This window comes from Chanodichthys erythropterus, chromosome 16, assembly GCF_024489055.1.
Source record: "Chanodichthys erythropterus isolate Z2021 chromosome 16, ASM2448905v1, whole genome shotgun sequence".
NCBI classification, from domain to species: Eukaryota; Metazoa; Chordata; class Actinopteri; order Cypriniformes; family Xenocyprididae; genus Chanodichthys; species Chanodichthys erythropterus.
In genome coordinates this window covers 21,467,166-21,494,883 of record NC_090236.1, presented here as the reverse complement: position 1 = coordinate 21,494,883, position 27,718 = coordinate 21,467,166, and the positions used below count along the sequence as shown (strand labels likewise).

At 41.6% G+C, this 27,718-nt stretch overlaps 3 protein-coding genes across 3 annotated transcripts in view; all 3 read right to left on the bottom strand.

Annotated features, from left to right (window-relative positions):
- Positions 1 to 27,718, bottom strand: part of gpr158b (G protein-coupled receptor 158b) — an 85,312-nt gene that overhangs the window by 53,835 nt on the left and 3,759 nt on the right. The window contains exon 2 of the mRNA XM_067362686.1: positions 2,414 to 2,519. Coding sequence (XP_067218787.1) covers positions 2,414 to 2,519 — 106 coding nt within the window. The remainder of the gene's footprint in view (positions 1 to 2,413; positions 2,520 to 27,718) is intronic.
- LOC137003018 (uncharacterized) lies at positions 15,226 to 19,221 on the bottom strand. Its single transcript, XM_067363027.1, has 2 exons — positions 15,887 to 19,221; positions 15,226 to 15,372 (listed from the first exon to the last, which is right to left on the bottom strand). The coding sequence occupies exon 1, from the start codon at positions 19,219 to 19,221 to the stop codon at positions 16,072 to 16,074; it is 3,150 nt and encodes a 1,049-aa protein (XP_067219128.1). The 3' UTR covers positions 15,226 to 15,372; positions 15,887 to 16,071.
- On the bottom strand, positions 19,508 to 22,888 carry LOC137002799 (uncharacterized). Its single transcript, XM_067362687.1, has 2 exons — positions 22,793 to 22,888; positions 19,508 to 22,278 (listed from the first exon to the last, which is right to left on the bottom strand). Exon 2 carries the CDS (start codon positions 22,030 to 22,032, stop codon positions 19,510 to 19,512), a length of 2,523 nt encoding a protein of 840 aa, XP_067218788.1. The 5' UTR covers positions 22,033 to 22,278; positions 22,793 to 22,888; the 3' UTR covers positions 19,508 to 19,509.

The window sequence follows — 27,718 nt, the reverse complement described above, 5'->3', positions numbered from 1 at the left end:
CAAATTATAGTTACATTTATTAAAATCTTACTTCTATCACAAATTACTATTTAATGTCAACATTCTTAAAAACTCATGAACAATACATTCGTGATAACACTACATGAATATTTGCACTATGAAAAGTGTTTCTTTTGCAATGTATGGTGCAGATTTTTTGAAACTGCAATATTGTCATAGTTTATCAGTCGTTATAAACAACCATTTAGTCACAAAACTAGCTAGGGCTAAATGACATTCGTTTATGTTAAATTGGCCACCAAAAGTTTTACCTATTCTGTTTTTAAATAATAATAATAATTTATCATTGAAATGTGTTTAATATTATTATAAAATAAAATGAATCAGATGAGATTGAAGATCAGCATTTTCTGAAACTTAAAAACCTTTCTCTGACCATTTGTTAAATTTTTTTTTAAAAATGTACCCTATTTGTGTACCATGCTACTGTATAAAAGTGTTATGTGTGAAAGCGAAACAGGAAACTTGAGTAATGAAAAATACAAAGCAGTACATGTCTCAAACCAATGAAAGGGATAGTTCACCCAATGAATGAAAATTTTGATTCATGTACTCACCCACAAATTCCCAAACTTTATGAATTTCTTTCTTCTGCTGAACACAAAAGAAGATATTTTGAAGAATATTGGTAACCAAACAGTTAATGGTCTACATTCTTCAAAATATCTTCTTTTGCATTCAGCAGAAGAAATTTCTTTACAGGTTTGAAACAACACGAGGGTGAGTAAATGATGACATAATTTAAATTTTTGGGTGAACTATCCCTTTAAGGTTTGTTGTTCAGCACAACACAAAGAGTTTACATAAAGTTGCTAAGCAACATCCAACTTGAAACATTCAACTGAATACAAGTGATCCAGCAGATGTGCGAATCTTGTCTGCTTTGCAATAGCTTCAAATGTGGCTCATCCAATCAGAATTTCATAATGCTAATTTTATTGTTTTTACTATTTATTTGGTAGGAATAATCTTATCTTTTGGTTTGTGTCCAGGTTTGAATATCAAATGAAATGCCTTTCATTTGTAAAGTTTTTAATTCAGAAAATTATTCAAAGATGTGCATTTTCACTTGATTATTAAAATATAAATCATATTGTCAGTGAATTCCCAGCAAAAACAACAACATTGTGATACATTCTGTTACAATAAATTACACATGCCATAGTATAAAAAATTGTTGGTCATACCTCCCACCCCTACAGCTTCTGAACATTAAATGTTCCATGTATGTAGGTTTAAATCATGTTTCAAAGAAAGGGAAATATTATGTTACATTTTATTCTGTGTATGCTTGAAAATGAGACTAATACCATATTACATATTGTGTAGCAATATGTTACAAGCAGAATAAAAAAAAAAAAATAATAATAATAAAAAAATAAAAAAATCACAGCTGTTTTGTAAAAGAAATCTCCTTGCGAACAGCGCCATGCTTGCTTCAACATTTGTTTGTGTGTTTTTCACACCACTTCATGTAGTTCAGCACTTGGGCAATGACATAATGCATAAACCCACACAGTGATGTGATTTAGCGTACGAGTGCACCTTCCAGAAACATCCAAGCCGGCCCAAACTCTCCTTGGCACCCAGGAAGAACAGCTCGGATAGCCTAATTAGCTCTCGCAGAGCAACTTCCAGCACAGATTACTATAGACTCCATTCAAGGATGTGATAAATCCCCCATTTAATTCATCTAAAATACAAACAAAGATAATGAACCAATCTGGCGGGAAAGTGAAGCATGAACGCAATCCCACTTGAGCAAACAAAAATATCATTGCGCTCTGTACAATTAATTGGAAAGGAGAATTGATGCTGATAAAATGAAGTTTTACATCAGGGACAATATGAAGTTAAAAAGCTTTAAACATGCAGGTGTGTTCTGAAAAGGTCACAGACAGCAGGGAAAAACTTTGCATCCATGCGTTGTCCATCCATGCGTGACGCTAAGTAATTGTCTTCATTTTAGTCAGCATAAAAAATCAACAAATAATAAAAAATTACACTTTGCAGTGTAAAGAGAGCTATAGATGAGCACAAATTATTATGCAAATACATGCACAAATGAATATTATACAATGCTTTGTATTCTCACAGCACACAATACACACAGGTCATTTTATTTCTGTGATTTAATGCACAAATAAATTCCAAATCACTTGCATTTCTGCACCAAAATATGACCTAGACTATACTGATAAGATTTGTGCTGACCATTTTTAGTGTTTTTGAATTATTGGCTTAATAAATGATAATGATAATAATAATACATTTCATTTCATTCTTTACTTCTGACTAATGTAAATCTGGGTCCAGAGCCAAACATTTGAAGTGTTTTTGTGATGCTTAGATTCTCATCTCACTTCTGTTAGTGAAGAGACTGCACACTCACCTCCATAGTCGTCAAGTTACAGCGGTGAGTTCCTGCAAACCAGCCACTGCTGGAGCACTGGTCAATGTCCACATCCTGTAGATTAACATCTACACGTACAACTCCTCTGCAGATGGACAGAGAGAGAGAAAGAGTCACAAAGGTGAGAGTTAGCAGTGGTCGCAAAGACAGCGATGGTATAATATCAAAGTTTTAGAATTTTGTTAAATTACTTCAATTTTAAGGGCCACATTTACTAACAGTTTGTGTCAGCTCAAAACCCTCTTTTGGCATTAAAAAACCACTGTCATGATTTACTAAAGATACACAGTAAAAAAGTAGGGATGAAAAGGCTGTTACAGATCCCTTGTTTCCCTGGACTCCATTTCCCAGAATCCTCCTGTTCTCCACACCTGCACTCACTTCCCTCGTCAGCTCCTCATCGTCACTCATCACCTGCACCTGGACTCTATTGTCAGCACTCCCCATATATTGCACTCACTCCCTTCACTCCTCGTCCGTTCTCTGTTTATGTTAGAGTTTGTATGGTGTTCTCTGCCTTCGTTTACATTAAAGTATTGTATGTTTGTGGAAATCCGTGATCTGCCTCCTCTTTACACCAGCAACCGTAACAGAAGAACGGACCATAAACGACCGGATTTTCCACAGGAAAAAAAAAATATGGAGACTTCCACCAGCTCCCTGGCTCCTGCTCCTCCAGCGCCTCTCACTCTCCTGACAACCGGCGATCGCCTCATCGGGCTCCTACAGGTGGGTCGTTCGCTGGAGAGGTATGTGGAGGAGTTCGTGGAGCTTGCTTTCTTGTCTGACTGGCCTGATGCTCAGTTGATCTCCTTGTTTTTGGATGGATTGGATGACGACACTATCCGTTTTGATGAACCTGTTTTTTGTTTCTCCTTAAGCGATACTATCAATTTAATTTTGTGGTTGACTGGCTCCAAATTCTTAGTGGAAGTGGTTCAGGATCAGTGTTGTCGTCCGGTCCATCCAGAAACACGGTTGGCCGGGCCAGTCAGTCAACCTCCGGCTTCCTCCGCATACCGCTCCAGCGAACTCCCTGCCTGCCCCAGGCTGGACCCATATTCCGCTACTGGGCCCAGTAAGCGGAGGAGGAGGAAGAAAGCGGCCCCAATGTCTCCAGAGCCCGCTCCAGTATCTCCAGAGCCCGCTCCAGTATCTCCAGAGCCCGCTCCAGTATCTCCAGAGCCCGCTCCAGTGTCTCCAGAGCCCGCTCCAGTGTCTCCAGAGCCCGCTCCAGTGTCTCCAGAGCCCGCTCCAGTGTCTCCAGAGCCCGCTCCAGTGTCTCCAGAGCCCGCTCCAGTGTCTCCAGAGCCCGCTCCAGTGTCTCCAGAGCCCGCTCCAGTGTCTCCAGAGCCCGCTCCAGTGTCTCCAGAGCCCGCTCCAGTATCTCCAGAGCCCGCTCCAGTATCTCCAAAGCCCGCTCCAGTCCCCACAGAGCCAGCTCCAGTGCCTGTGGGGATTTTAATTGTATATGAGGGGATGGATAGTACCCATCTTCCAGCCTCACACAAGCCGCCCAGTCATGCGGCCTGGCTTATAGACTTTTGGGCCGAGCCAAGTTCTCCAGTTTCCGCCGCCGAGCAAAGTTCTCCAGTCTCCGCCGCCGAGCAAAGTTCTCCAGTCTCCGCCGCCGAGCAAAGTTCTCCAGTCTCCGCCGCCGAGCAAAGTTCTCCAGTCTCCGCCGCCGAGCAAAGTTCTCCAGTCTCCGCCGCCGAGCAAAGTTCTCCAGTCTCCGCCGCCGAGCAAAGTTCTCCAGTCTCCGCCGCCGAGCAAAGTTCTCCAGTCTCCGCCGCCGAGCCAAGTTCTCCAGTCTCCGCCGCCGAGCAAAGTTCTCCAGTCTCCGCCGCCGAGCCAAGTTCTCCAGTCTCCGCCGCCGAGCCAAGTTCTCCAGTCTCCGCCGCCGAGCCAAGTTCTCCAGTCTCCGCCGCCGAGCCAAGTTCTCCAGTCTCCGCCGCCGAGCCAAGTTCTCCAGTCTCCGCCGCCGAGCCAAGTTCTCCAGTCTCCGCCGCCGAGCCAAGTTCTCCAGTCTCCGCCGCCGAGCCAAGTTCTCCAGTCTCCGCCGCCGAGCCAAGTTCTCCAGTCTCCGCCGCCGAGCCAAGTTCTCCAGTCTCCGCCGCCGAGCCAGCAGCGCCAGTCTCCGCCGCCGAGCCAGCAGCGCCAGTCTCCGCCGCCGAGCCAGCAGCGCCAGTCTCCGCCGCCGAGCCAGCAGCGCCAGTCTCCGCCGCCGAGCCAGCTGCTCCTATGAACTGTGTGTCTGAACCCTCCAGCCCAAAGACTGTTTTCCCTCCCTGCCTCCCTCTCCCACCTCCATCCAGTTATGTTTACACGGAACCTTCACCTCAAGCCCCCTCGCCCAGATCTCCACCTCGGACCTCTGGGCGATTACCTTCACCCCGGCTCCAACCTCCCTCTGCTCCACCGTTACCCATCAGTCCACCAGCGTCACCAGTATCCAGCCTGCCTCCACTCACACCTTGTGCACTCGTCAGCCTGCCCTTCCCTCTGGACTACACTCCTCCGTCTCCGCTCCGTCACTCCGTCCCTCTGTTTCAGTTGGCTTCCTCACTCCCCCCGGTGTTCTTTTTGTTGGCTGTCCTACTGCTTCTACTGCGGCCTTCTGGAGTCCCGGCTGCGCTTCGGTCGGCGGAGCCTTCGGTTCCGCCATCACCCGCCAGTCCTTCAGCGCCGCCTGGGCTCAACGCCTCGAAGGCTTCGGCTCCTGACCCGCCATGGCTGCCCGCTGCACCTGACCCGCCATGGCTGCCCGCTGCACCTGACCCGCCATGTATGCCCGCTGCATGTCTGCCCGCTGCACCAGACCCGCCATGGCTGCCCGCTGCACCTGACCCGCCATGGCTGCCTTCAGCCCCTGACCCGCCATGGCTGCCTTCGGCTCCTGACCCGCCATGGCTTTTGAGCCCGCCCTGGAGACCTCCACTCCAGTCTACTCATCCCCCTGCTCCGGTTTGAGGTCTCCAGGGCGCCCGCCCCCCTCCCGGTTGTTACATCTACGGCGCGAGGACGCGCCTACCGGGAGGGGGAGGTACTGTTACAGATCCCTTGTTTCCCTGGACTCCATTTCCCAGAATCCTCCTGTTCTCCACACCTGCACTCACTTCCCTCGTCAGCTCCTCATCGTCACTCATCACCTGCACCTGGACTCTATTGTCAGCACTCCCCATATATTGCACTCACTCCCTTCACTCCTCGTCCGTTCTCTGTTTATGTTAGAGTTTGTATGGTGTTCTCTGCCTTCGTTTACATTAAAGTATTGTATGTTTGTGGAAATCCGTGATCTGCCTCCTCTTTACACCAGCAACCGTAACAAAGGCGTAGGCAAAGTTATTTTTGCAGCTGAAGGAATCTTCCTATCAGATTCAAAATTTATGGGAGGAGTATTTAAATGAGTCATGTAATGTGATTTACTAAGGTTTACGCTAGTCAATTTACTGGTATTTGCTGCATTAATTAACGTCCAAAAAAAAGCATGTTATTTTGTGCTTGACACGGATGCGTCTGTGTTCTTTCATTTGTACAATGCCAGTAGATCACCAGCAGAACTTTGCACTCCCATCTGCGCTTTTATGGGATTGCGGTTTCACGCTAATTTGCCGTTTAGTAAATCTGTGGCCCTAAGTATTTTTTTTTTCATTTTAGTCGGCATAAAAAATCATCACATAATAAAAAATTACACTTTGCAGTGTAAAGAGAGCTATAGATGAGCACAAATTATTAATCAAATACATGCACAAATGAAGAGTAATAACAATTCAAATATTAATATGAAAATATCAATACTTAAAGGGTTAGTTCACCCAAAAATGAAAATTCTGTCATTAATGACTCACCCTCGTTTCATTCCAAACCCGTAAGAATCTTTGGAACACAAATTAAGATATTTTACATTAAGCTATGAGAATACCTTTGGTGCACCAAAAAAACAAAATAATGACTTTATTCAACAATATCTAGTGATGGGTGATTTCAAAACACCATTTCATGATGCATCGAAGCTTTATGAATCTTTTGTTTTGGAGCGTGTATCAAACTACCAAAGCTTTCTGTCCCTACATTGAAAATGTATGGGGTCTGTTTTATATATCCGCTTTCACTCCAAAGGGTTTCCTTTCCTCGCATCTTAGCTCCACCCCTTCAGGATGCGAGGGAAGGACGCAAGGAAAAGATGCGAGGACGGAGGAATTGAATCAAGTGAAATGATATATCCGCTCCCTTTAGTGTGACTTCAAAGCGTCATCAGCTGCACTCCAGGGATCTATCCACATGTTATTAAAGTTTGGTTATTTAAAAAAATTATAATAAATATTAATAAAGCAAGAAGCCCCATTGAAATATATGAGGTATAAAGTTTATTTAAATTTAAATTATTGTGACAGATATGAAGGGGGAGGAGAATTTATGCGTGCGTCACGTTACTTGATGAGAAAGACTTCCTCAAAGGATGCAGCTGTGTATCCTCGCTCTTGACTCCTCAGGAGCGAGGAGACGAGGAGGGATATTGAGAAGAACCCACAGTGAGGCTGCTTCTTCTTTCCTTTTATGGCGGTTGGCATCCAGCTTATTGGTGCATTACTGCCCCCTTCTGCTCCGGACAGTGACGCTGCTGACATGTTATCTAGTGTGCCCGAGCTTTGTTTACAGTCTGAGGGAGACGCACGCTGAATTCAAGCTATTCTACATTGTTTGTATTGTGATATTGCTATATATATTGCTATATTTTTTAAAATGGTGCATAGGTGTGCATGTCACGGATGTCCTAATCGCGTCACTGTCCGGAGCAGAAGGGGTTGGTAATGCACCAATAAGCTGGATGCCAACCGACTACCTTTCTGGACATGGACAGTATACCGTACATACATCTTCAATGGAGGGACAGAAAGCTCTCGGACTAAATCTAAAATATCTTAAACTGTGTTCCGAAGATGAACGGAGGTCTTACGGGTTTGGAACAACATGAGGGTGAGTCATTAATGACAGAATTTTCATTTTTGGGTGAACTAACCCTTTAAGTCGAAATTATTGACAGAATTTCAGTGCTTCACGATACTTTAGCAGTTTGATACACGCTCCGAAACAAAAGATTCGTAAAGCTTTGAAGCTTCATGAAGCAGTATTTTGAAATCACCCATCACCAGATATTGTTGAATAAAGTCGTTATTTTTTTTATTGGTGCGCAGAAAGTAATCTTGTCGCTTCATAACATTAAGGTTGAACCACTGTAGTCACATGAACTGTTTTAAATATGTTTTTACTACCTTGGGCATTGAAAGTGTAAACTATCTTGCTGTCAATGCAGGCCTCACTGAGCCATCGGATTTCATCAAAAATATCTTAATTTGTGTTCTGAAGATGAACGACATGAGGGTGAGTAATTAATGACAGATTTTTCATTTTTAGGTGAACTAACCCTTTAATATGATTATTAAAGTTTAAAATACTGCTTAGAGTGTTTTTTTTTTTTGGTAAAAGCTAATACATTTTATGTATATTATTATTTTAGACTTTTAAATTGTGAATTACAAAATTTTATATAGTCTGTTTATTAATTAATTTATTCATTTATTTATTAATAATTAACTGTAAAAACTGCTGTGTGGGGACAATTAAATTTTACCCATAAAATAGAAATCATAATAATCTTGTAATATGTCATGTCACTCTTTCAAAGTATTTATTCAACTACTTAATTATTCAAAGAAAACAAAAGTAAACCTTTTCTCACTTTTTTTTTTATATCTGGGTTGCAAAGTATTGTAGTTGACCCACATGAGAAGCATGTGCTCATATGAAAATATTACTCATACGAAGCAAAACTACTGCAATTTCTTTGAAAAAATATAGAATTGAGTTTGATAGATACAAAAGGAATCTTGATGCATCCAATAGTTTCTGCAGTTTTTCTTTTCATTGGTAAAAAAACATGGTCTCTCATTATGAACTGGATGCTACTTTGCAAGGGCTTTTCAATTGTTCTTCCCCTAGGAATGAGAAGAGACATCATTAGACTGAACACAGAATCTGACACTCAGACTGGAAAAAGAAAAGTGTTTTATCACCTCTGCATGGGAACATTCAATCTGATTTGCAAATGCTGCTGGTGGTATGATGTAAGTCACTTTCTAACTAGAAAGGGAAAGGCAGCTCTCCGGTTCATTATGTGAAAACACGAGTTGTTGCCTTTTACTCCAGATAGAAGTCCATTAGAGGGGCTTCTTTTTCACTGTTCCATAGGACATGTTATCTGAGACCTGTGGATCATGCTGTTTCATACAGACTCAATGTTCTCTCACAATCTTTGCTACTTTTTCAGTATCACCAAAATTATAGTGTCTGTTATTACGGCACACTGTAACATAAAACTAACATACTTATATCCCTGTTGATGTTAATGAAGAACCACATCAGTCTCCACCATCTAATTCAACTAACTCTGAAATCAATGCATTGCTGTAAACGAACCTCTCCTTTCCATCCCCTGCCTGACAACAGCATGGCGGATTAGACCTAAAGAGTATGCGGCGCACAACGAGAGACTGTAGGAAACATTTCTGCTGTGTGGTGCTAACAACGCCAAAGTAGGTTTGATTTCCAGGAAACGCATGAACCAATACATATGCTTTTTGGATAAAAGCATCTACCAAATGCATAAATTTCATGTACATGAAAAAGCATACCTGTCTTCTGTAACGTAAAGGGAATACATGTATTCACTGAAAAGGTTTAGTAAAAACTACCCACATGAAAAAATACTATAGTATGTATATATATATATAAGGTGACTTGACTTGACTATAGTAATTAAATATTATAGATTATATTAATTAGACTATATTTGACTATAAATACTATTGTGTTTTTGAACCATACTATAGTAAACTTTAGTATACTGTATACAACAAATTAATTAAGTACTTTACTATAGTATTGTTCAAAAACACTATAGTATTTCCTATATACTATATTTTTTAATATTCACAATCTATTATACTTTTGTGCTACCCTTGATCAGATTAAAATGTTACATTATATACATTACATTATAATGTACATGGTTGTGTACATTATTTTAAATATGTAATAACAGTTATTTTAAATTGTAATAATATTTCACAATATTACTTATTATTTTTCATTAATTAAATGCAGCCCTGGTGAGCATAAGAGACTTCTTTAAAAAAAGAATAATTAAATAATTAAAATAATTAAAAATAATATAAAAAATGTTTGGGTAAATACAATTATTGTATTTACCCAAACATTTTGTATATTATTTTTAAAGGTGCCATCGAACGTTTTTTTAAAAGATGTAATATAAGTCTAAGGTGTCCCCTGAATGTGTCTGTGAAGTTTCAGCTCAAAATACCCCATAGATTTTTTTAATTCATTTTTTTAACTGCCTATTTTGGGGCATAATTAGAAATGCACTGATTTAGGGCTGCTGCCCCTTTAATTGCTTGCGCTCTCTGATAAAGAATGAAGTTGCGTTTATGCATTATACAGACTGCAAGAGTTTAAAAATGAAAATAGTGACGGCTCTTGTCTCCATGAATACAGTAATAAATGATGGTAACTATAACCACATTTAACAGTACATTAGCAACATGCTAACGAAACATTTAGAAAGACAATTTACAAATATTACAAAAAATATCATGATATCATGGATCATGTCAGTTATTATTGCTCCATCTGCTATTTTTTGCTATTGTCCTTGCTTGCTTACCTAGTCTGTTGATTCAGCTGTGCACATCCAGACGTTAATACTGGCTGCCTTGTGTAATGCCTTTCATAATGTTGGGAACATGGGCTGGCATATGCAAATATTGGGGGCGTACATATTAATGATCCTGACTGTTACGTAACAGTCTGTGTTATGTTGAGATTCACCTGTTCCTCTGAGGTCTTTTAAACAAATTAGATTTATATAAGAAGGAGGAAACAATGGAGTTTGAGACTCACTGTATGTCATTTCCATGTACTGAACTCTTGTTATTTAACTATGCCAAGGTAAATTCAATTTTCAATTCCATGGCACCTTTGAACTTAATTTTCTGATGTAATTGCGAATATTTTATCAGTGCTTGCTCTTCTCAAACTGTGTTTCACACTGGCTTTAAGTTAACACTGAAGTTAATTTAAAGGGTTAGTTTAACCAAAAATGAAATTTCTGTCATGAATTACTCACCCTCATGTTGTTCCACACACATAAGACCGTTGTTAATCATTCAAGGTAAAGAAAGGTAGTAAAGACATTGTTAAAATAGTTAATGTGACTACAGCGGTTCAACCTAAATTTTATGAAGTGACGAGAATACATTTTGTGCCCGAAAATAACGACTTTATTTATCAATTTCTTCTTTTTCCTGTCAGTCTCCTACGCTGTTTACGTTTGACACGCTTCCAGGTTCTATGTCAAAATGCCGACGCTGTTCACGTGAGCAACATGACGCATCCGTGTGATGCTGACGCAGGAGCCGGCCAATAATGTTCTGATGTAGAACCCGGAAGTGCTGCACCACCTATACAATGTAAACAGCATAGGAGAATGGCAGGGAAGAGAAGAAATTGTTGAATGAAGTTGTTATTTTTGTTTTGTTTTTTCGTCGCTTCATAACATTAAGGTTGAACCACTGTAGTCACATGGACTATTTTAACGATGTCTTTACTACCTTTCTGGACCTTGAATGTGGTAATTACATTGCTTTCTATAGGGGATCAGAAACCTGTATTTCATCAAAAATATCTTAATTTGTGTTCCGAAAATGAACGACGGTTTTACGGGTGTGGAATGACAGGAATTTCATTTTTGGGTGAACAAACCCTTTAAAGGTCTCATTACTAGGGATACATCATGTTCTCATTGCTTTAACTCAAGAAATCAATTTTATTAGAAGACTGAGAGTTCAAGTAAATATACCTTTTCCTCTTTGATTTTCTTTTCATTTGGTTTCTAGAGCTGCTGGGGAATGATTGTTATTTGCTTGAGCCCTCAAATCATTCCTCCCTGCTCATTTCTACCCGTTTCATTTTCAAATCCAGTGAAGGCCCACAAGGCAGAAGCCATCTGTCAGCTGAGATGTGAAACAAACACCTGCAGACAGCTTGAGCTGCCAGCACTCTCTCTTATCTTTAGGCAAAGAAAATGGAGCATGAGCAGGAGAGAGAGAGAGAGAGTCACCGAGAAAAGTGAGAATTATCTGGCTCAGCTGAGGGATGTTAACAATGTTCATAATCCTCTTCCAAACTCTAAACTTTTGATCATCAAGACATTGTTATAAACAACTTACATAAGGATAAAAATAAATAACTGTTACTGCAAGAAACAAATGAGAAAGTTAATCATAGAATTTCACACTCAAATGCCATGACAAATAAATATCTACTTTGATATGACACCTGCAAGTAACAAAGCTCCAAGTAAGACCATTATGCTTACAATTTACACATCTATTGTGCATTTCGGTGACAACTGTAGCTATTTATTACATATAACAAAGCATCACCAGCCTTAAACACCTCCAATTAACTTTAGTTTTCATTTTGTGGAAGAGGTTTGAAAATCCTGATGGCTGACTGATTTTACAGTGCATTTAATTGTAGATTACAATCCATACAAAATAAGACAAAGTCCATTTTAGCTACACTACATTCTCAGCATAAGATTATGTAGCCATGTTCACCTTGCAATGTTTTCAATATCATTCCCAATTACATATTCATCAATAATGAGTTGGTTTATTTTCAGTTTGATTGACAGTAATAAACCCCACATATCTGGCACTGAAATATCCATCACTGAATCATGCCAATTTATGCAACAGACCATGAAAAACACAATACTAACCTTGTAAGACTATGTAGGCTACACAGATTTAAATTACAACACTTTGAGAAAGATTATTTGGCTTCATTGTCTTTGTAAGTGATGTAATGTTAACAAATGAAGCAAATGGAATGAAACTAAAAGGAGCCAAACTGTACAATGGCCTGAAAATTAAAGAGGTAATTCACCCAAAAATTGTGGCATCATTTACTCGCTTTTATGTTATTCCAAACCTGGGGTGCAATTCCTGTACAACAACATAACTCACTGTTTAAAGGGATAGTTCACCCAAAAATGAAAATTTGAGGTTTATCTGCTTACCCCCAGTGCATCCAAGGTGTAGGTGACTTTTTTTCTTCAGTCGAACACAAATTATGATTTTTAACTGCAACCGCTGCCGTCTGTCAGTCAAATAATAGCAGTAGATGGGAACTTCAACTATAACAGTAAATAAAACTTGCTTAGACAAATCAAAATTAAAATCTGCGGCTCGTGACGACACATTGATGTCCTAAGACACGAAACGATCGGTTTGTGCGAGAAACCGAACATTATTTATATCATTTTTACCGCTAATACACCACTATGTCCAACTTCGTTCAGCTTCCTGTTAGTGAGGTCAAAAAACGCGTTCTGTTGACGGAAGTGATGTCTTGCCCATATACTTCAATGAGCGCAAGACATCACTTCCGTTGTCAGAGCGCGATCAGACCTTACTAACCGGAAGCTGAACGAAGTTGGACATAGTGGTGTATTAGAGGTAAAAAAATATATAAATACTGTTCGGTTTCTCACACAAACCGATCGTTTCGTCTCTTAGGACATTAATGTGTCGTCACGAGCCGCAGAGTTTAATTTGGATTTGTCTATGGAAGTTTTTTTGACTCTTATTGTTCAAGTTCCCAATAACTGCTATTATTTGACTGACAGACGGCAGTGGTTGCAGTTAAAAATCATAATTTGCGTTCGACTGAAGAAAAAAAGTCCTCTACATCTTGGATGCACTGGGGAGCATATAAGCAGATAAACAACAAATTTTCATTTTTGGGTGAACTATCCCTTTAACTACATTGTTGAAGAAATCAACTAGCTAGTCATGACTGCTTCCTGAAACTGTAGTAACTTTGTCACACATCCGTCATTCAAAACACATTTGATCAACAATATAGATCTGTCATAATAACTTTTTTAATTAATTGATTGGTTTGAGATCGAATTATTGTCAGATTATTGCTATAAGTAACATGTTTTTTTTTAATACTTTGCTATTTTTTAGGGGTGTGACAAGACGGGTGTCTCACGAGACGAGACGAGACTCGAGATTGAGTTCACAAGACGAAACAAGATTTTTACACACTATTTTTAAGAAATCCTCAATGGTGAAATACATGACTAGAAAAAGGTGCAGGTGTATTGGAAATGTTTTAACTAATCATCTTGTAATGAATGTCATTTCAGTTCTACTTTCTGAGTATGAATTATCATATGCAGTAAAAGACAACAATACTCAAGCACTGTAAAAGGTTTTGCAACTCAACTGACTGACTTCTCTTCTGTATGATTTCAGTCTCTTCAGACCTTACTGTACATGATTTATGAGCTTCTACAACTTTTGACCTCCTAACTGAACTCCTTTCCACAAACTGATCATAGAAATAAAAACAATATAAATAAAAATGGTAACACTTTACAATAAGGTCTCATTTATAAACATTAATGTATTAACCAACATCAACTAACAATGAGCAATATTTGCTATAGTATTTATTCATCTTTGTTTATGTTAGTTAATAAAAATATTCATTGTTAGTTCATGATAGTTCACAGTGCATTACTAACGTTAACAAATGAAACCTTACTGTTTGTGCTTAATAAGATTAAGAGAAAACTGTTATTCATTTTTTATGGTAACACTTTACAATAAGTGCATAATCGCACTCTATCAATATTCAAAGTGCAAATAAGACCAAATTTTTCTTTGATACAGAGCTAAGAGATGGTTACAACTACACTGCCCAGGCTAAAATAGCTTTTATATTGAGAGATATCTGTATTCATCAGCGAGCCGCTTTCAAAATGCGGGGTATTGAAATCGCGTTTGAATGCGCACTCGCGTTTACTTTCACTTTTGCGACCGTGCGTATGTTAATATGTGTTGTGAAACTTAGACAAGACATAAGTTGCGTCCCAAATGACGCACTATACACTATGCACTTATACACTATGTACTTGTGCAATATGCACTCATCCATGTAGTGCGTGAATTGTATAAGGTTATTTTGTCCGATCCTCCCCCCCCCCCCCCCCCACTACGTAATTAAAGCTGCGACAATCGAGTGCACAGTGTCCAACATTCCACACTTCGTTTTTTTCCATTACAGTTTTTCTCAGTCGCTTTGGTGCATTTCTCACATCACTCTTTACATTTGCACAACAGTTCAATCTCCACAACATTTAGTCATTTGTGCACATCATAGTAGCAGTTTCTCATTCCTTCGAACAAATTGCAAATGCTTTTGGACATGCATCAATTGCTTTCATACAACTCTCTGCTATTTACAACATTATCATTTGCTTATGTCATGTCAGTCAAAATTAACTATACTTGTGAATGCTGAATAGTCATTCCATATAAAACTAATAGTCCTCATTTCATTGCTTGAGTCATTACATACAAAAATGTTGAACTAGTTGTCAAAATCTGTCACACAAATTTTACAAATTTTTTTTCAATCTTTTTTTTTCCTGAAAATGTCTCCTAAATTGAACAATTTCTCTCAAGTGAATCTCAACTTTCACTGATAAGAAGGGGTGTGTGAAGCATTAGTTGCAACCAATGATAAACAACTTCTCTACAATCACTGTCACCCATAAACTCCCACTTTACAAGCATTTACGAACCAAGCAGGACATAGTGTTAGGGAGCTGGAAAAGGATTGTATTCTAAGGTGATTCTAATGTCTCTAGCCTTCCTCTTGGTGTGTCGATCAGAACACAGGAATGGATCAAGGCAATCAGATTAAATCAAAGGGGGTTTATTGAACACTGAAGATGTACATGAGTGGGAGGTGGAGAATTTGTGGGTAGATGTGTGGTACTACAATGAAACATAAATAAAGAAATAATCAACATAACATGTCTTGACTGTTATATAAATTAAAATCACATTACACATCAAATTCCACCATAAATGTTATAGTATGCATAACTACAGTATAGAGTATTAATTTTCAGTGGAAGAATACTATGCAGTATGGCGCTGACATCATTTATGTAAACATAATCGGCCCGTTGAAACCGAAAGTGTTTGTATACTGGCAATAAATATTACCCAGCGCACTATACAGTACTCCCAAATACACTTGACATGAATAACATAGTAGCATTGTGACATTAACAAACATATACAGAACAGGGAGGAGATATCACTATCTGCAATGATATAATCGTGAACACACAGCGCGTGAACGCGCCAAATGCGCCAAGTGCGCTAGTTTGCTTTAACACTGTTCATTCAGATCAACTCAATAATAACGGAGAAACGCAAAATTGACCCCTAATCAAATACTATGATTAATAAAGATCATCCAATGATTAGAATAGGTACTCACAATCAGTCATAGACGCACACAATAGCACACAAATTGAGGTTATTTCTCTCAGTCTCAGGCAAGTTAGTCTCCCGCTTCAGCTGGCTGCGTCATAGATAGATGATTGACAGGTGAGCCAAGTCCCGCCTTTCCAACATTGCCGCCCCCAAATTTACTCGTAAATTTGTTTTCTGTTGGAAACTAATTCAGGCTTTTTGTTGATTGTTTTCACTTCCAGGATGCTGATCCTCTTCAGGAATTTCAGGAAGCACAATCAGACGAGCTATAGGCCTAGTATATGTTCGGTCTTTTATCTGTATCTCTGCAATTCTAACATGGCCATCTGCTCCTGGAAAAACCTTTGTAACTCTACCAATGTGCCATAAGGACCGAGGTACCTGGGGGTCAACTAACATGACTACGGAACCAGGCTCAATGTCAGGTGATGGTCTTTGCCACTTTTCCCTTGTCTGCATTGCCGGTAGGTAGTGCCTTATGAATGCAGTCCAGAATCTGTCGGCTAATACCTGCGAGTGCCTCCATCGCCTCTTGGTAAGGATTTCGGTCTCTGGATACACCACCTGGGGTAAGGAACCGTCGGGCCGCCCCATCAGCAGGCAGTTGGGGGTAACAGGATCCGGATCAGCTAGATCTGCTGAGACATATCCTAGAGGTTTGGAATTTAGGATGGCTTCGATCTCGATCAGAACTGTATAAAGAACTTCTTCGGACACTGTTTCTGAGCCTAGTGTTGTACGAAGGGCAGACTTTATCGACCGGATCTCCCTCTCCCACGCACCTCCAAAATGTGGAGAGGCCGGAGGATTAAAGTGGAAACTGATCCGTTGCTTGGCTAACAGCTGTTGTAAGTCTAGACTGAGTTGGCGGAAGCTTTCCCGGAGTTCTGTCTCTCCACCTCGAAAATTTGTACCCTGATCAGAGTACAGTTCTGCTGGCTTGCCCCGTCGACCAATAAACCTTCTCAGGGCCATTAGGAAGGAGTCACTTTCCATGGAGGTTAGCACTTCTATGTGCACAGCACGGGTGGTGAGACACTTGAATAGGAGGCCCCATCTCTTTTCTGTCCGGCGTCCCAATTTCACCACAAAAGGCCCAAAACAGTCCATTCCTGCTGAATAGAATGCAGGTTTATACAGTCTGAGTCTCGGAGGGGGAAGATCAACCATCTGCTGTGTTGCTGGCTTTGACCGCCACTTACAACATTCAAGGCATGCCCTTTGGTGCTTCTTAATTGCCTCCCTGCCTCTCAGAATCCACACTCTCCTACGGAGCTCAGCAAACACTCGCTCCGGTCCTGGGTGATGGAGTCGAGAATCGTAGTCCTTGATGAGCAGCTGAGTGTCTGGATGGTGGGAGTCGAGTACGATAGGATGCACAGTAGCTGCGTCAAGGGCTTCCACCCACCTCAGACGTCCTCCGACTCGAATGAGTTGGTTTTCTGAGTCAAATTCCGGAGAAAGACACAGCAACCGACTGTTAGAGCGAACTGGCTTGTTGGATTTCAGCAGCTGGAAATCCTCTGGGAAACTTTCCATCTGTATCCTTCTCAGGACAACAGTCTCTGCCTCTCTGTAGGTAATTGCTGGAGGGGATTCATCTTGGGCGGCCGCCCCATGCAGCTCCTGCGCAACTGCCTCCACCAAATCCTCCCAGTTGTTGTATTTCTTTCCACTTGAAATTAATGGTACAGTGATAGTTATCCCACAGAAGATCTTTCCTTTAAGCTCAGATGTATCTTCCAAGTCAGAAAAGTATGAGGTGGGGTGAGAGGGCCACTCCTCCTGAGGTTGCAATAGGAACATCGGACCTTGAAGCCACCTGTTGGGGCCTATAAGGTCTTGCAGCTTCTTGCCCCGAGTCAGGTCATCAGCAGGGTTTCTCTCTGAATTTATGTATCGCCATGCTTTCCTGTCTGTCAGCTCCTGAATCTCCGAAACCCGGGTGCCTACAAAGACTTTGTATCGACAGGAATCGGAAAGGAGCCAGTGGAGGACAATAGTGGAGTCAGTCCAGTATATGACCTTGTCCAACTTAAGAGTGAGCTCAGTTGTAAGCAACTTCGCCAACTGTGCCCCTATCAAGGCGGCGCAGAGCTCAAGCCTCGGTATTGACTGCTGTTTCCGTGGGGCCACTTTAGACCGTGCTAGAAGAAAGGCAAGGTGGAGATCCCCCTGGCAACCTTCTGATCGCAGGTAGGCAACAGCCCCATAAGCTTTCTCGGAGGCATCACTAAAAATGTGAATTTCTCGTCGTACATTGGAATTATCCATATAGGAAGGGTTATAGCACCTAGGGAGGGTTACCTGCGGTTGATATTTAAGCTCTTCCTCCCAGTCCATCCATGCCTGCCGGAGCTCGCCAGGGAGTTGTGGATCATCCCAATCCCGATGGTTTACCCAAAGCTGCTGAACGATCACCTTGGCTCGGGTAGTATATGGAAGGATGAATCCAAGGGGGTCGTACTGACTTGCCAGCACTCGGTAGATGCTCCGCATCGTCAAGGCATTGTAAGTGATCGGTCTGTGTTTGAACCCAAGATGGTCCAGCTCGCAGTGCCAGCTCAGGCCCAAGGTTGACTCTCGTGGGTCAGCTTTGTCTTGAGAGAGCCACAACTCCAGTTTAGAGGATCTGGCTTCAGTAGGTAGGTGACTGACAACTTCCACAACATTACTGGCCCACTGCCGGATGTCAAAACCACCAGAGGATAAGAGGGCACGTAACTTATCCACTAATAGACGTGCTTCTTGGACAGAACTCAAACTTTGTAGACAGTTGTCCACATAAAAGCATCGGTCCACAGAGAATCTTACATCCTCATCAGGAGTACTGTGCAACGCCACATGTCGCTGAAGGGCAAAGGACGCGCAGCAGGGGCTGCACGTAGTCCCGAAGGGAAGGACTTGCCACTCATACGTATCTGGAGGGTCATCCCGACGTAGGTCACGCCAGAGGAAGCGTAGAAGTGGTCTGTCCTCAGGCAGTAGCAGGACCTGATGAAACATCCCGCGTATATCCCCACTTATGGCCACACAATGTTCCCTGAACCGCAGGAGGACACCCAGAAGAGAGGGGCTTAGAACTGGACCTGGTAGTAAGCAGTTATTAAGGTTCAGTCCTTCATACTCAAAGGAACAGTTAAAAACTAGGCGGTTCTTACCATTGTGAGTGATCATGTGGTGTGGGATATACCACTTCTCTCCTGTGGTTCCCTCTCCTTCGGTCTGCAACTTGATGGCAGCACCAGTAATCTCCAGCTTCTTTATCTCAGACTTATACACCTCCAACTTCTCTGGTGACTGAGCAAGACGACGCTCCATGCCTCTGAGACTAGGCATCACTGCTTCCTTCGGAGCGCAAAAGAAGGGGAAATCCTTCCTACGCAATAACGGTGTTGCATATCGGAGGATTCCGTTCACCTCGACTCGGGTGGTCTTGGCTTCCAAGAGACTGATAGCCTCTCGATCCTCTTTAGATCGGGTAGCTTGCTTCTCACAGCGGTACGGTAAGACATCAATCTGCCACAGCCGTTCAACATCCCTCTTCAACTCAAGCTCAGCAGGGGTGAGGGACAAAAAGAAGCACTGTTGTGGTGACAGCTGATCTTTCAAAAGCCTTACCGGACCCTATAATGTCCAGCCGAGCCTTGTCTGAATAGCAGCTGGTCCTCCGGAGGGTCCCAGCCGAACAGGGGATATAGGAGTAATGAGGTGAGTATTGTCAGATCCAATAAGCAGTAAGGGACTCACATCCTCAAAAGACTGCAGGGGGAGGTTCTTCAAGTGCTGATACTTCTCCAGGATACTCAGTGGGTAAGAATGATCTGCTAAACCGAGTCGTTCGGCAGTAAAGGCAGCTGAAATTGAGTAGATCTTCTGTGGCTGAGTCACAGGAGAAATCTGGAAGGAGGCTGAGGCTCCAGTAACTGTTTGCACTTCCTGGCGGATAGTACGCAGAGCTAAGCTCTCCACTGTACCGTGAATTCCAAGCTTGGTGGCTGCAGGTGAAAGAAGAATGGTCCTTTCGGATCCATCATCGAGGACAGCATAGGTATCAAGTGTCTTGTCCTTGTGACGAAGCAGCACTCTAACGACCTTCAGCAGAACTTTCCGGCATCCTGCCGGTCTATCGAGATACAGAGTCTCAGTTGTTGAGTTAACCAAACAAGAACCTCCCATCGCGGGCTTAGAGTTTACTTCATGGAGGATCTGCAGGTGTCTGCCTTTACAGATATTGCATGGCTTTTTAAGTGTACACTTGGCTGCCTGGTGGGTGCGCCCACAGCGCCAGCAGCGGTGATTTGTCTGTATCCAATCTGTGATCTGCTGTTTGTTAAAGGACTTGAAGGTAGGGCACTGGCTGAGATAATGATCGTATTTATCACAATATGGACAGAAGGCTTTGGACTGTGCAATATGAATGCTGTGGGTAACTGAAGGAACTGAAGCAGGTCCAGTAGGTAGTTTGGAGAGTCCCTCATCTGCACCATGAAGCACAGTAGCTGAACGTCCTGTAGGATTCACAGATCTTCCTCGCTCAGGCTTCTGCTCTACCCTTCGCCGACGGTCAGAAATTTGACTTTCACAGCTCTGGCACCATGCTTCATATTGTAACCATTCAGAGAAGTCCAGGAGGTTATACACTGAGCCTGGGCGACGAAACATGTGTCTCCTGAACTCTGACCTCATTTCAGAAGGTAATTTGCTTAGAAGCCTTTCCACATGCGAACCACATCTCAGTTCTGCTTGCCCTTCATGGCCTAAAGTCTCCAGCATACCGACAAGGGATCTAATTTGCAATGCGAACTTGTCGAAGGCTGCAGTGTCTCCTCGTCGAATGTCAGGTGCATCCATCACCTTAGCTATCCTTCTCAGAGCTAGTTTATAAGGTTGCCCAAACCTCTCAGTCAGAGCAGCCATGGTATCAGTATAAGGGAAAGATGAGTTGAGATAAGAGTCGGCTACAAGGCGGGCTTCATCTAACCTCAGGTGATCCATCAGTATTTGATAGCGGAAGAGCTCAGTAGCATCAGGAGGTAAAAGGTTCTCAAGAGCAATCTTCAGTCTGGTGAACTCACTAGGGTCACCTGTGATGAAGTCTGGAATGGTCGGGGTAGGACCACGGTAGGTACTCTCTCGCTCATCTGGATGCAGGGTGGAAGCTCTGTGTGTAGGTGTCAGATACCAAGGTCTCTGTGGCTCATATCTATCATCAGGCTGAAAGCGGTGAACAGCCCTGCCTGGCCCAAGCTTATGCTCTGCATACCTGCGTGGATCATAGGCCTGAGTGCTATACTCAGGAAGGGAAGAAGCAACTCTGTGAGGTGTAGCGGGGATAGATTCATCTGGATAACCAGTAAACGGGAAGTCAGGATGAATCGTAGGGTTGACTGTCTTCGGAACTTCCTGTTTAGTGGGTAGTGTAGTCTGTATGTGATCTCGCATTACTTGAAGGTCACTGAGCATCTTTCCCAGGAAATCAACCAGCACATGCTCTCTTAAAGGCTCCTCAACACTCCTCTCTGACAAATTAGGTAGTTTTGAACGATCTCTATAGTCCACAGTCTGCTTTGGGATAGGTAACGAACTATAATCCCCTCCCTTGGGAAACAGATCTGATCTCACTGGCGCAGCCACTGTACTGGTCATCTGCAATGGCTGCCTGGAGGTAGATAAATGGGGAAGTGACGTTGGAAGAGAACCAGAGTGCAATATAGGCTGAGAAGGCTGGTGTGGTATGTTACCGATGGTTGGTGGAGGCGATTGAATCTCATTCTCCTCCCAAGGCCGGTGATATGGTGAAGACAGAGAGGGATGATTAGGGGGCGCAGGTGTGCTAGACTGTGTTGGTAATCCAACTTGCCTTCTATCATAGTAATGCTCCATGTCAAAAGCAGCCGGTGACCACTCATCCACTACATTCCAGGAATACTGACTCACAGGACTAGAGGCTCTCTCTGAGGGTGAGGGAAAAAACCCAGCAGCCTCTGATAAATGACATCGCTGTGGCTCCTCTGCAGCATGAGGCATCATTGGCTGACCGACCTGTTTACGTCGTGTGGCTGTGAGGTCGTAATCCTCAAGATAGGTGGGTGGGCGAACATGGCGTTGAGGTCTGCCACCATCTGCATTTACCCCTTCTGACTGCATATTCACATTGATAAATCCTCTTATCCAAGAGCAATGGCTGATATCCGGCTCGAAGGACCAAATTTGTTAGGGAGCTGGAAAAGGATTGTATTCTAAGGTGATTCTAATGTCTCTAGCCTTCCTCTTGGTGTGTCGATCAGAACACAGGAATGGATCAAGGCAATCAGATTAAATCAAAGGGGGTTTATTGAACACTGAAGATGTACATGAGTGGGAGGTGGAGAATTTGTGGGTAGATGTGTGGTACTACAATGAAACATAAATAAAGAAATAATCAACATAACATGTCTTGACTGTTATATAAATTAAAATCACATTACACATCAAATTCCACCATAAATGTTATAGTATGCATAACTACAGTATAGAGTATTAATTTTCAGTGGAAGAATACTATGCAGTATGGCGCTGACATCATTTATGTAAACATAATCGGCCCGTTGAAACCGAAAGTGTTTGTATACTGGCAATAAATATTACCCAGCGCACTATACAGTACTCCCAAATACACTTGACATGAATAACATAGTAGCATTGTGACATTAACAAACATATACAGAACAGGGAGGAGATATCACTATCTGCAATGATATAATCGTGAACACACAGCGCGTGAACGCGCCAAATGCGCCAAGTGCGCTAGTTTGCTTTAACACTGTTCATTCAGATCAACTCAATAATAACGGAGAAACGCAAAATTGACCCCTAATCAAATACTATGATTAATAAAGATCATCCAATGATTAGAATAGGTACTCACAATCAGTCATAGACGCACACAATAGCACACAAATTGAGGTTATTTCTCTCAGTCTCAGGCAAGTTAGTCTCCCGCTTCAGCTGGCTGCGTCATAGATAGATGATTGACAGGTGAGCCAAGTCCCGCCTTTCCAACACATAGTGTGTACCATTTCTACAATACTGTGACACAGAAATGGAAGGTCAGCCTCGTGGAAGAGAGGTAAGGGTGCGGGGAAGAAGGGGAAGGGGACAAAACAGGGGAAGAGGAAGAAGAGGCCAATAGGCAGATCCCTGATGAAATCAGGGCTACAATTGTGGATCATGTTGTCAATCACGGCCTCACAATGGCTGAGGCTGGTCGAAGGGTGCAGCCAAATGTTGGGAGAACCACTGTAAATTCAATTATTCAAACATTTCGTCGGGAGAACAGGTGTGTATAAATGGACAGTAATTCAGCACTAAACAATCTGCACTGCACTACTGTCATTGTGTCATACATGAAGCTTGCAGTGGGACAAGAACTTGTCACTGTACGTTTTACATTTAGACGTACAGCTTTACTGCATCACACATTTTGTTTATTGTAGTGTACAGTAGTGTTACAGTAAAGATTTGCCATATGTACTGCAATATTGTTTACAGTTGTGCACAGCTCTACCCAAAAGGATTTTATGTATGTTGCAAATAAGGGTGTATTTTTTCTTTTGCACAATGCTGTGAACAAATTAGAATTGCAAAGAGCATATGCAGTAAAAATGTGAAACATACATATTCAGTGTCTTGTACTCAGTTACCTCACTAAATACAGTAATGTGTAACTTTACTGTATTTTTCAAATGGCTGTGCAAATAGTATATAGTGCTGTCTGGAGCATTTTCAGGTAGTGTCACCAAGATCTGACTTTTTTGCATTGGAGAACATTGACAGAGTAAACTGTCATAATGAAAACTTGACAAAGCCATTTGACTATCTTGTTCATAAACAATGGTGTCAGGACTTTTCATCTTGATGACACTGACACTTTCATTGACACGAATACTTGCTTTTGAGGAATGACCTATCCATTTTGAGCAAGTGACACGCTTTTGCAGGTTATCAACTAGGTTTTGCAGTTTGTACTAATTGTTTTGAGAACTGCATGAACTGTTGTGCAAATGTAAATATTGATGTGAGAAATGCACCAAAGCGACTGAGAAAAACTGTAATTTAGTGCACCATCCGGGTATTTAAAGTGCAATTTGTCTTTTTGGAATTTTCTGTGTGAACGCACTCCTCGCACTATTTCTACTTAAAAACGTCATAGAATAGTGCACAAGCGCGCGAATTGGGACGCACCTATAGCTTTAAGACAGCACAACACATTGAATGGCCTTTGCCTCATTTTCATTCACCAAATAAATAAATTGCCTACACTGATTATGATTTACTCTATACAGCACAAAAGTCATATAGATTAATTTTATAGTATAGTACTTTTTGAAGGACATGGACACCCATTGCTTTGTGGAAAGAACGTGTCATGAAGATGAAGGTAAATTACAGAATTTGTATTCGTATATTTATTGTTTCCTTAAAGGCTACCCAGTACCCACTATCTTCAGTCGCCTGAGTTGATATGTCATATGATTTGCTGACATACATTTACTACAACATCATTTAACTGGATACTTTACATTGCATATAGATCACATGGCAGAAAACCATTTCAGCTGCAATATCAACAAATTATAAAAAATTGATGAAGCACACATATCATGTGCACACTGCACAGTTCAAATGCAGCTGGCTCAAAAGGGGTTCAAATAACCATTGAAGTCTGCAACTTTTGTAATTTATTCAGGGTTTGATTGATTTTGATTTTGAAATTCCTTGGATCAGGTTTCTGACCTGATGCTGTGTCTGGGGGATACCTAGTAGTGCAATCTGCATATTAAAACTCAAAGCATTCTGTCTGTATTCAGTGTTTATGTGTGTCCAAGAGTCATTCTCACTATGAAAATACAGTTGTCCCAAAAATTATTTGGACATCTAAGTCAAACTTGAAAATGTCTGAATGTCTTTGCATTAGATGACAAAATATCAAGCAAGTGGCATCTTCAAATAAATGCTGCCAAGCCTTTTTTGCAATTACTTTTAACCAGCTGGAGTCACAGTGGTTTCTAATGGATGTATGAAGTCAGTTCCCATCACATTCACAGGAATTCCAGCAGTGAAAACCACATTAATTATGAATATGAACCACTATGAACCACCAATGTTTTGAAATTGTCCAAATACTTCTTGTTTTTATTTTGAAAAATACATCTATTGTTCTATCATTTAAAACTTTACGAACTTGTTTTTGTGAAATGTTCTGCTTAAAATGTGTGCTTGTGCTAACTTTATTCGAAACTACTCCACTTGGTTTGTTATGACCCTGTTTAAACCTAGTCTTAAAGGGTTAGTTCACCCAAAAATGAAATTTCTGTCATTAAGTACTCAACCTTGTGTCGTTCCACACCCATAAGACCTTCGTTCATGCCAGAACACAAATTAAGATATTTTTGATGAAATCCAAGACTAAGTGCAACAACGCTGTTGTTGGCGTTTTGCCCTTGTTGGCAAATGCTATTTACACAGTTCTGCCTTATCTGTCTGTTTGGGACACTCAAGTTTTAAAAAAAGATACACAGGATTCAACATTTTCAGTGGTGCAGCAGTAGTGACTAAGGCTCGCAGACCTGACTTTTAACGCGATCGACCTGGGTTCGAATTCACCTTTTGCCAAGCTCGCATTTATTTTCAATAAAAATTAAAATAATGTTCTCAAAGTGGAAATAAACTGCGAACGAGTGTTTAATAATATAAAAAGTATTTATTGGGTAGGGTTAGGGGAAGGTGTAGGGAGGGTTTTTATTCTCCCAATAAGGCAGCATCCATTTAATAATTTTAATAAATATAATCATTTACACTCTATGATATTATTGCATCCTTTGCAAATAGTATCTGCCAATATAAAGTATAGATAGCATCTAATTACAATTTAAACTTGTTGCAAATAATTGATACTTTTACCTGGTATAAATAGAATCTATCGCTATTTTCACCAAGTGTAAATAGCATATCGCTAAGAAAATGCTGCTATTGTCACTTGGGGCCCTATTTTAATGATCTAAACGCAAAGTGTAAAGCGCACGGCGCAGGTGCACTCAGGGCGTCCAAATCCACTTTTGCTATTTTAACGGCGGAAAAACGGTCCGTGCGCCGGGGCGCATTTTTTAAATGGGTTGTCCCTATTCTCTTAATGAGTAATGGGCGTAACGTTCAATAAACCAATCAGAGTGTCATCTCCCATTCCCTTTAAGAGCGAGATGCACTCGCGCCATGGCGGATTGCTATTTACATGGCGGAATTTGTTGGCGGAAAAGCTGAACGCTTTCAAGCGAAGAAACCGATCTGCTCGTGCGCGAAGTTATATATATATATATATATTACGCAACATTACAAAATACACTGACTTATTAAACACACCGATTCAACTGAGGAGTTCAACGAGTGATGTTTTGCTGAAATTACCGGTTAAGTGGCCAGTCAGTCTTTCAGTGGTCTGCGTTGGATGCAGGCTTTCAAATAGCTCCGCGCGATGAGTCAGTTAATATATATATGTGTGTGTATTGGCACGATTGTTCAATTAATTAGCCAATTTCGTTCATCATTATAAGTAGTAATAGGCTGAATTGAAAATAGGTAGCCTAATTCTAATACACGCAATGACTATTCATCATTACATTTTTATAGTTATGTAGCATACACAATATTCTTTTTCTCTGTAATCCTTTTGTTTTTAATATTTGGCATGTTTGTGTGATGCGCAAATGTGTGTAATAAGCAAAGTCAACGCGCACTGTGGACGCGCCCAGAGGCGCAGTTTCTACCAACACGCTCTAACAAAAAAATATTGCGCCATTGACTTTAGACTTTAGGGGCCCTATCTTGCACCCAGCGCAATTGACTTTGTACACCGACGCATGTGTCATTCCTATTTTGCACCCGCGCAAAGCGCGCTTTTCCCTCCACAGAAGCACGTCGCTAAACTAGTGAATGAACTTGCGCTCCCTGGGCGGTTCAGCGCAAAAAAGGAGGCGTGTTCCGGCGCAAACAATCCCTGGTGCTATTTTGCTGTTCCATTAAACAATTGCGCCACTGACCAGAAAAAACCTAGTCTAAAGTCAGTGGCGCGTTGCGCGTTGTTCATTATGCTATTTTAAGGGCGCATGCTTGACCATAATGTATAGCGTGCACAACGCGCATACACTTTGCTCATGTAATCTACACAGATGCAACAGTTATTTTTGCAAATCATAAATTGTTACACTAAAAAAATATGAACACATGAGATGTCGGAAATCATTGTGGTGTGCCACGAAGATGTGAAAAAACCTGTTTAACCGACGCTATTTTGGGTGGGTTTCTCCCATCCCCATACAACACAACTTCTCTGTCTATCACTGCTCTTACAAGAACATCAGTCTCCTCGGCTGTGAACCGCTCCTGGCGTGCGCCTGGTAAATACGCCATAATAATAGCAATCCATAATGGAACTTGCGCACCTGCTTTTAAAGGGAATGTTGGATGACGCTCTGATTGGTTTATTTCACGTTACGCCCAAACCACACCTATGAATAATGAAGCTACTTCAGACCAACCCATTTTAGATTTGCGCCGGGCGCAAGAGCCATTTATCCCGCCAGGAAAATAGCAACAGCGCCGAGACTTTGCGCTTTGACACTTGCGTTTCAGATCGTTAAAATAGGGCCCTAGACCAGGTTTGAGTTGGTCTATGGCGCAGTCTATTTTCAGCTCCTTAAAATAGCAATGCGCCGGCAATGCGCCTGAACACACCTCTTTTTTAGACCAGCACGCCCATGGGCGCACTAACTGGCGCAAATGCATTTACTAATTTAAG

Bases quoted from the DNA above. Each gene is read 5' to 3' on its own strand.
- LOC137002799 (XM_067362687.1), bottom strand. From the start codon at position 22,032: ATGCAGTCAGAAGGGGTAAATGCAGATGGTGGCAGACCTCAACGCCAT.
- LOC137003018 (XM_067363027.1), bottom strand. From the start codon at position 19,221: ATGCCTAGTCTCAGAGGCATGGAGCGTCGTCTTGCTCAGTCACCAGAG.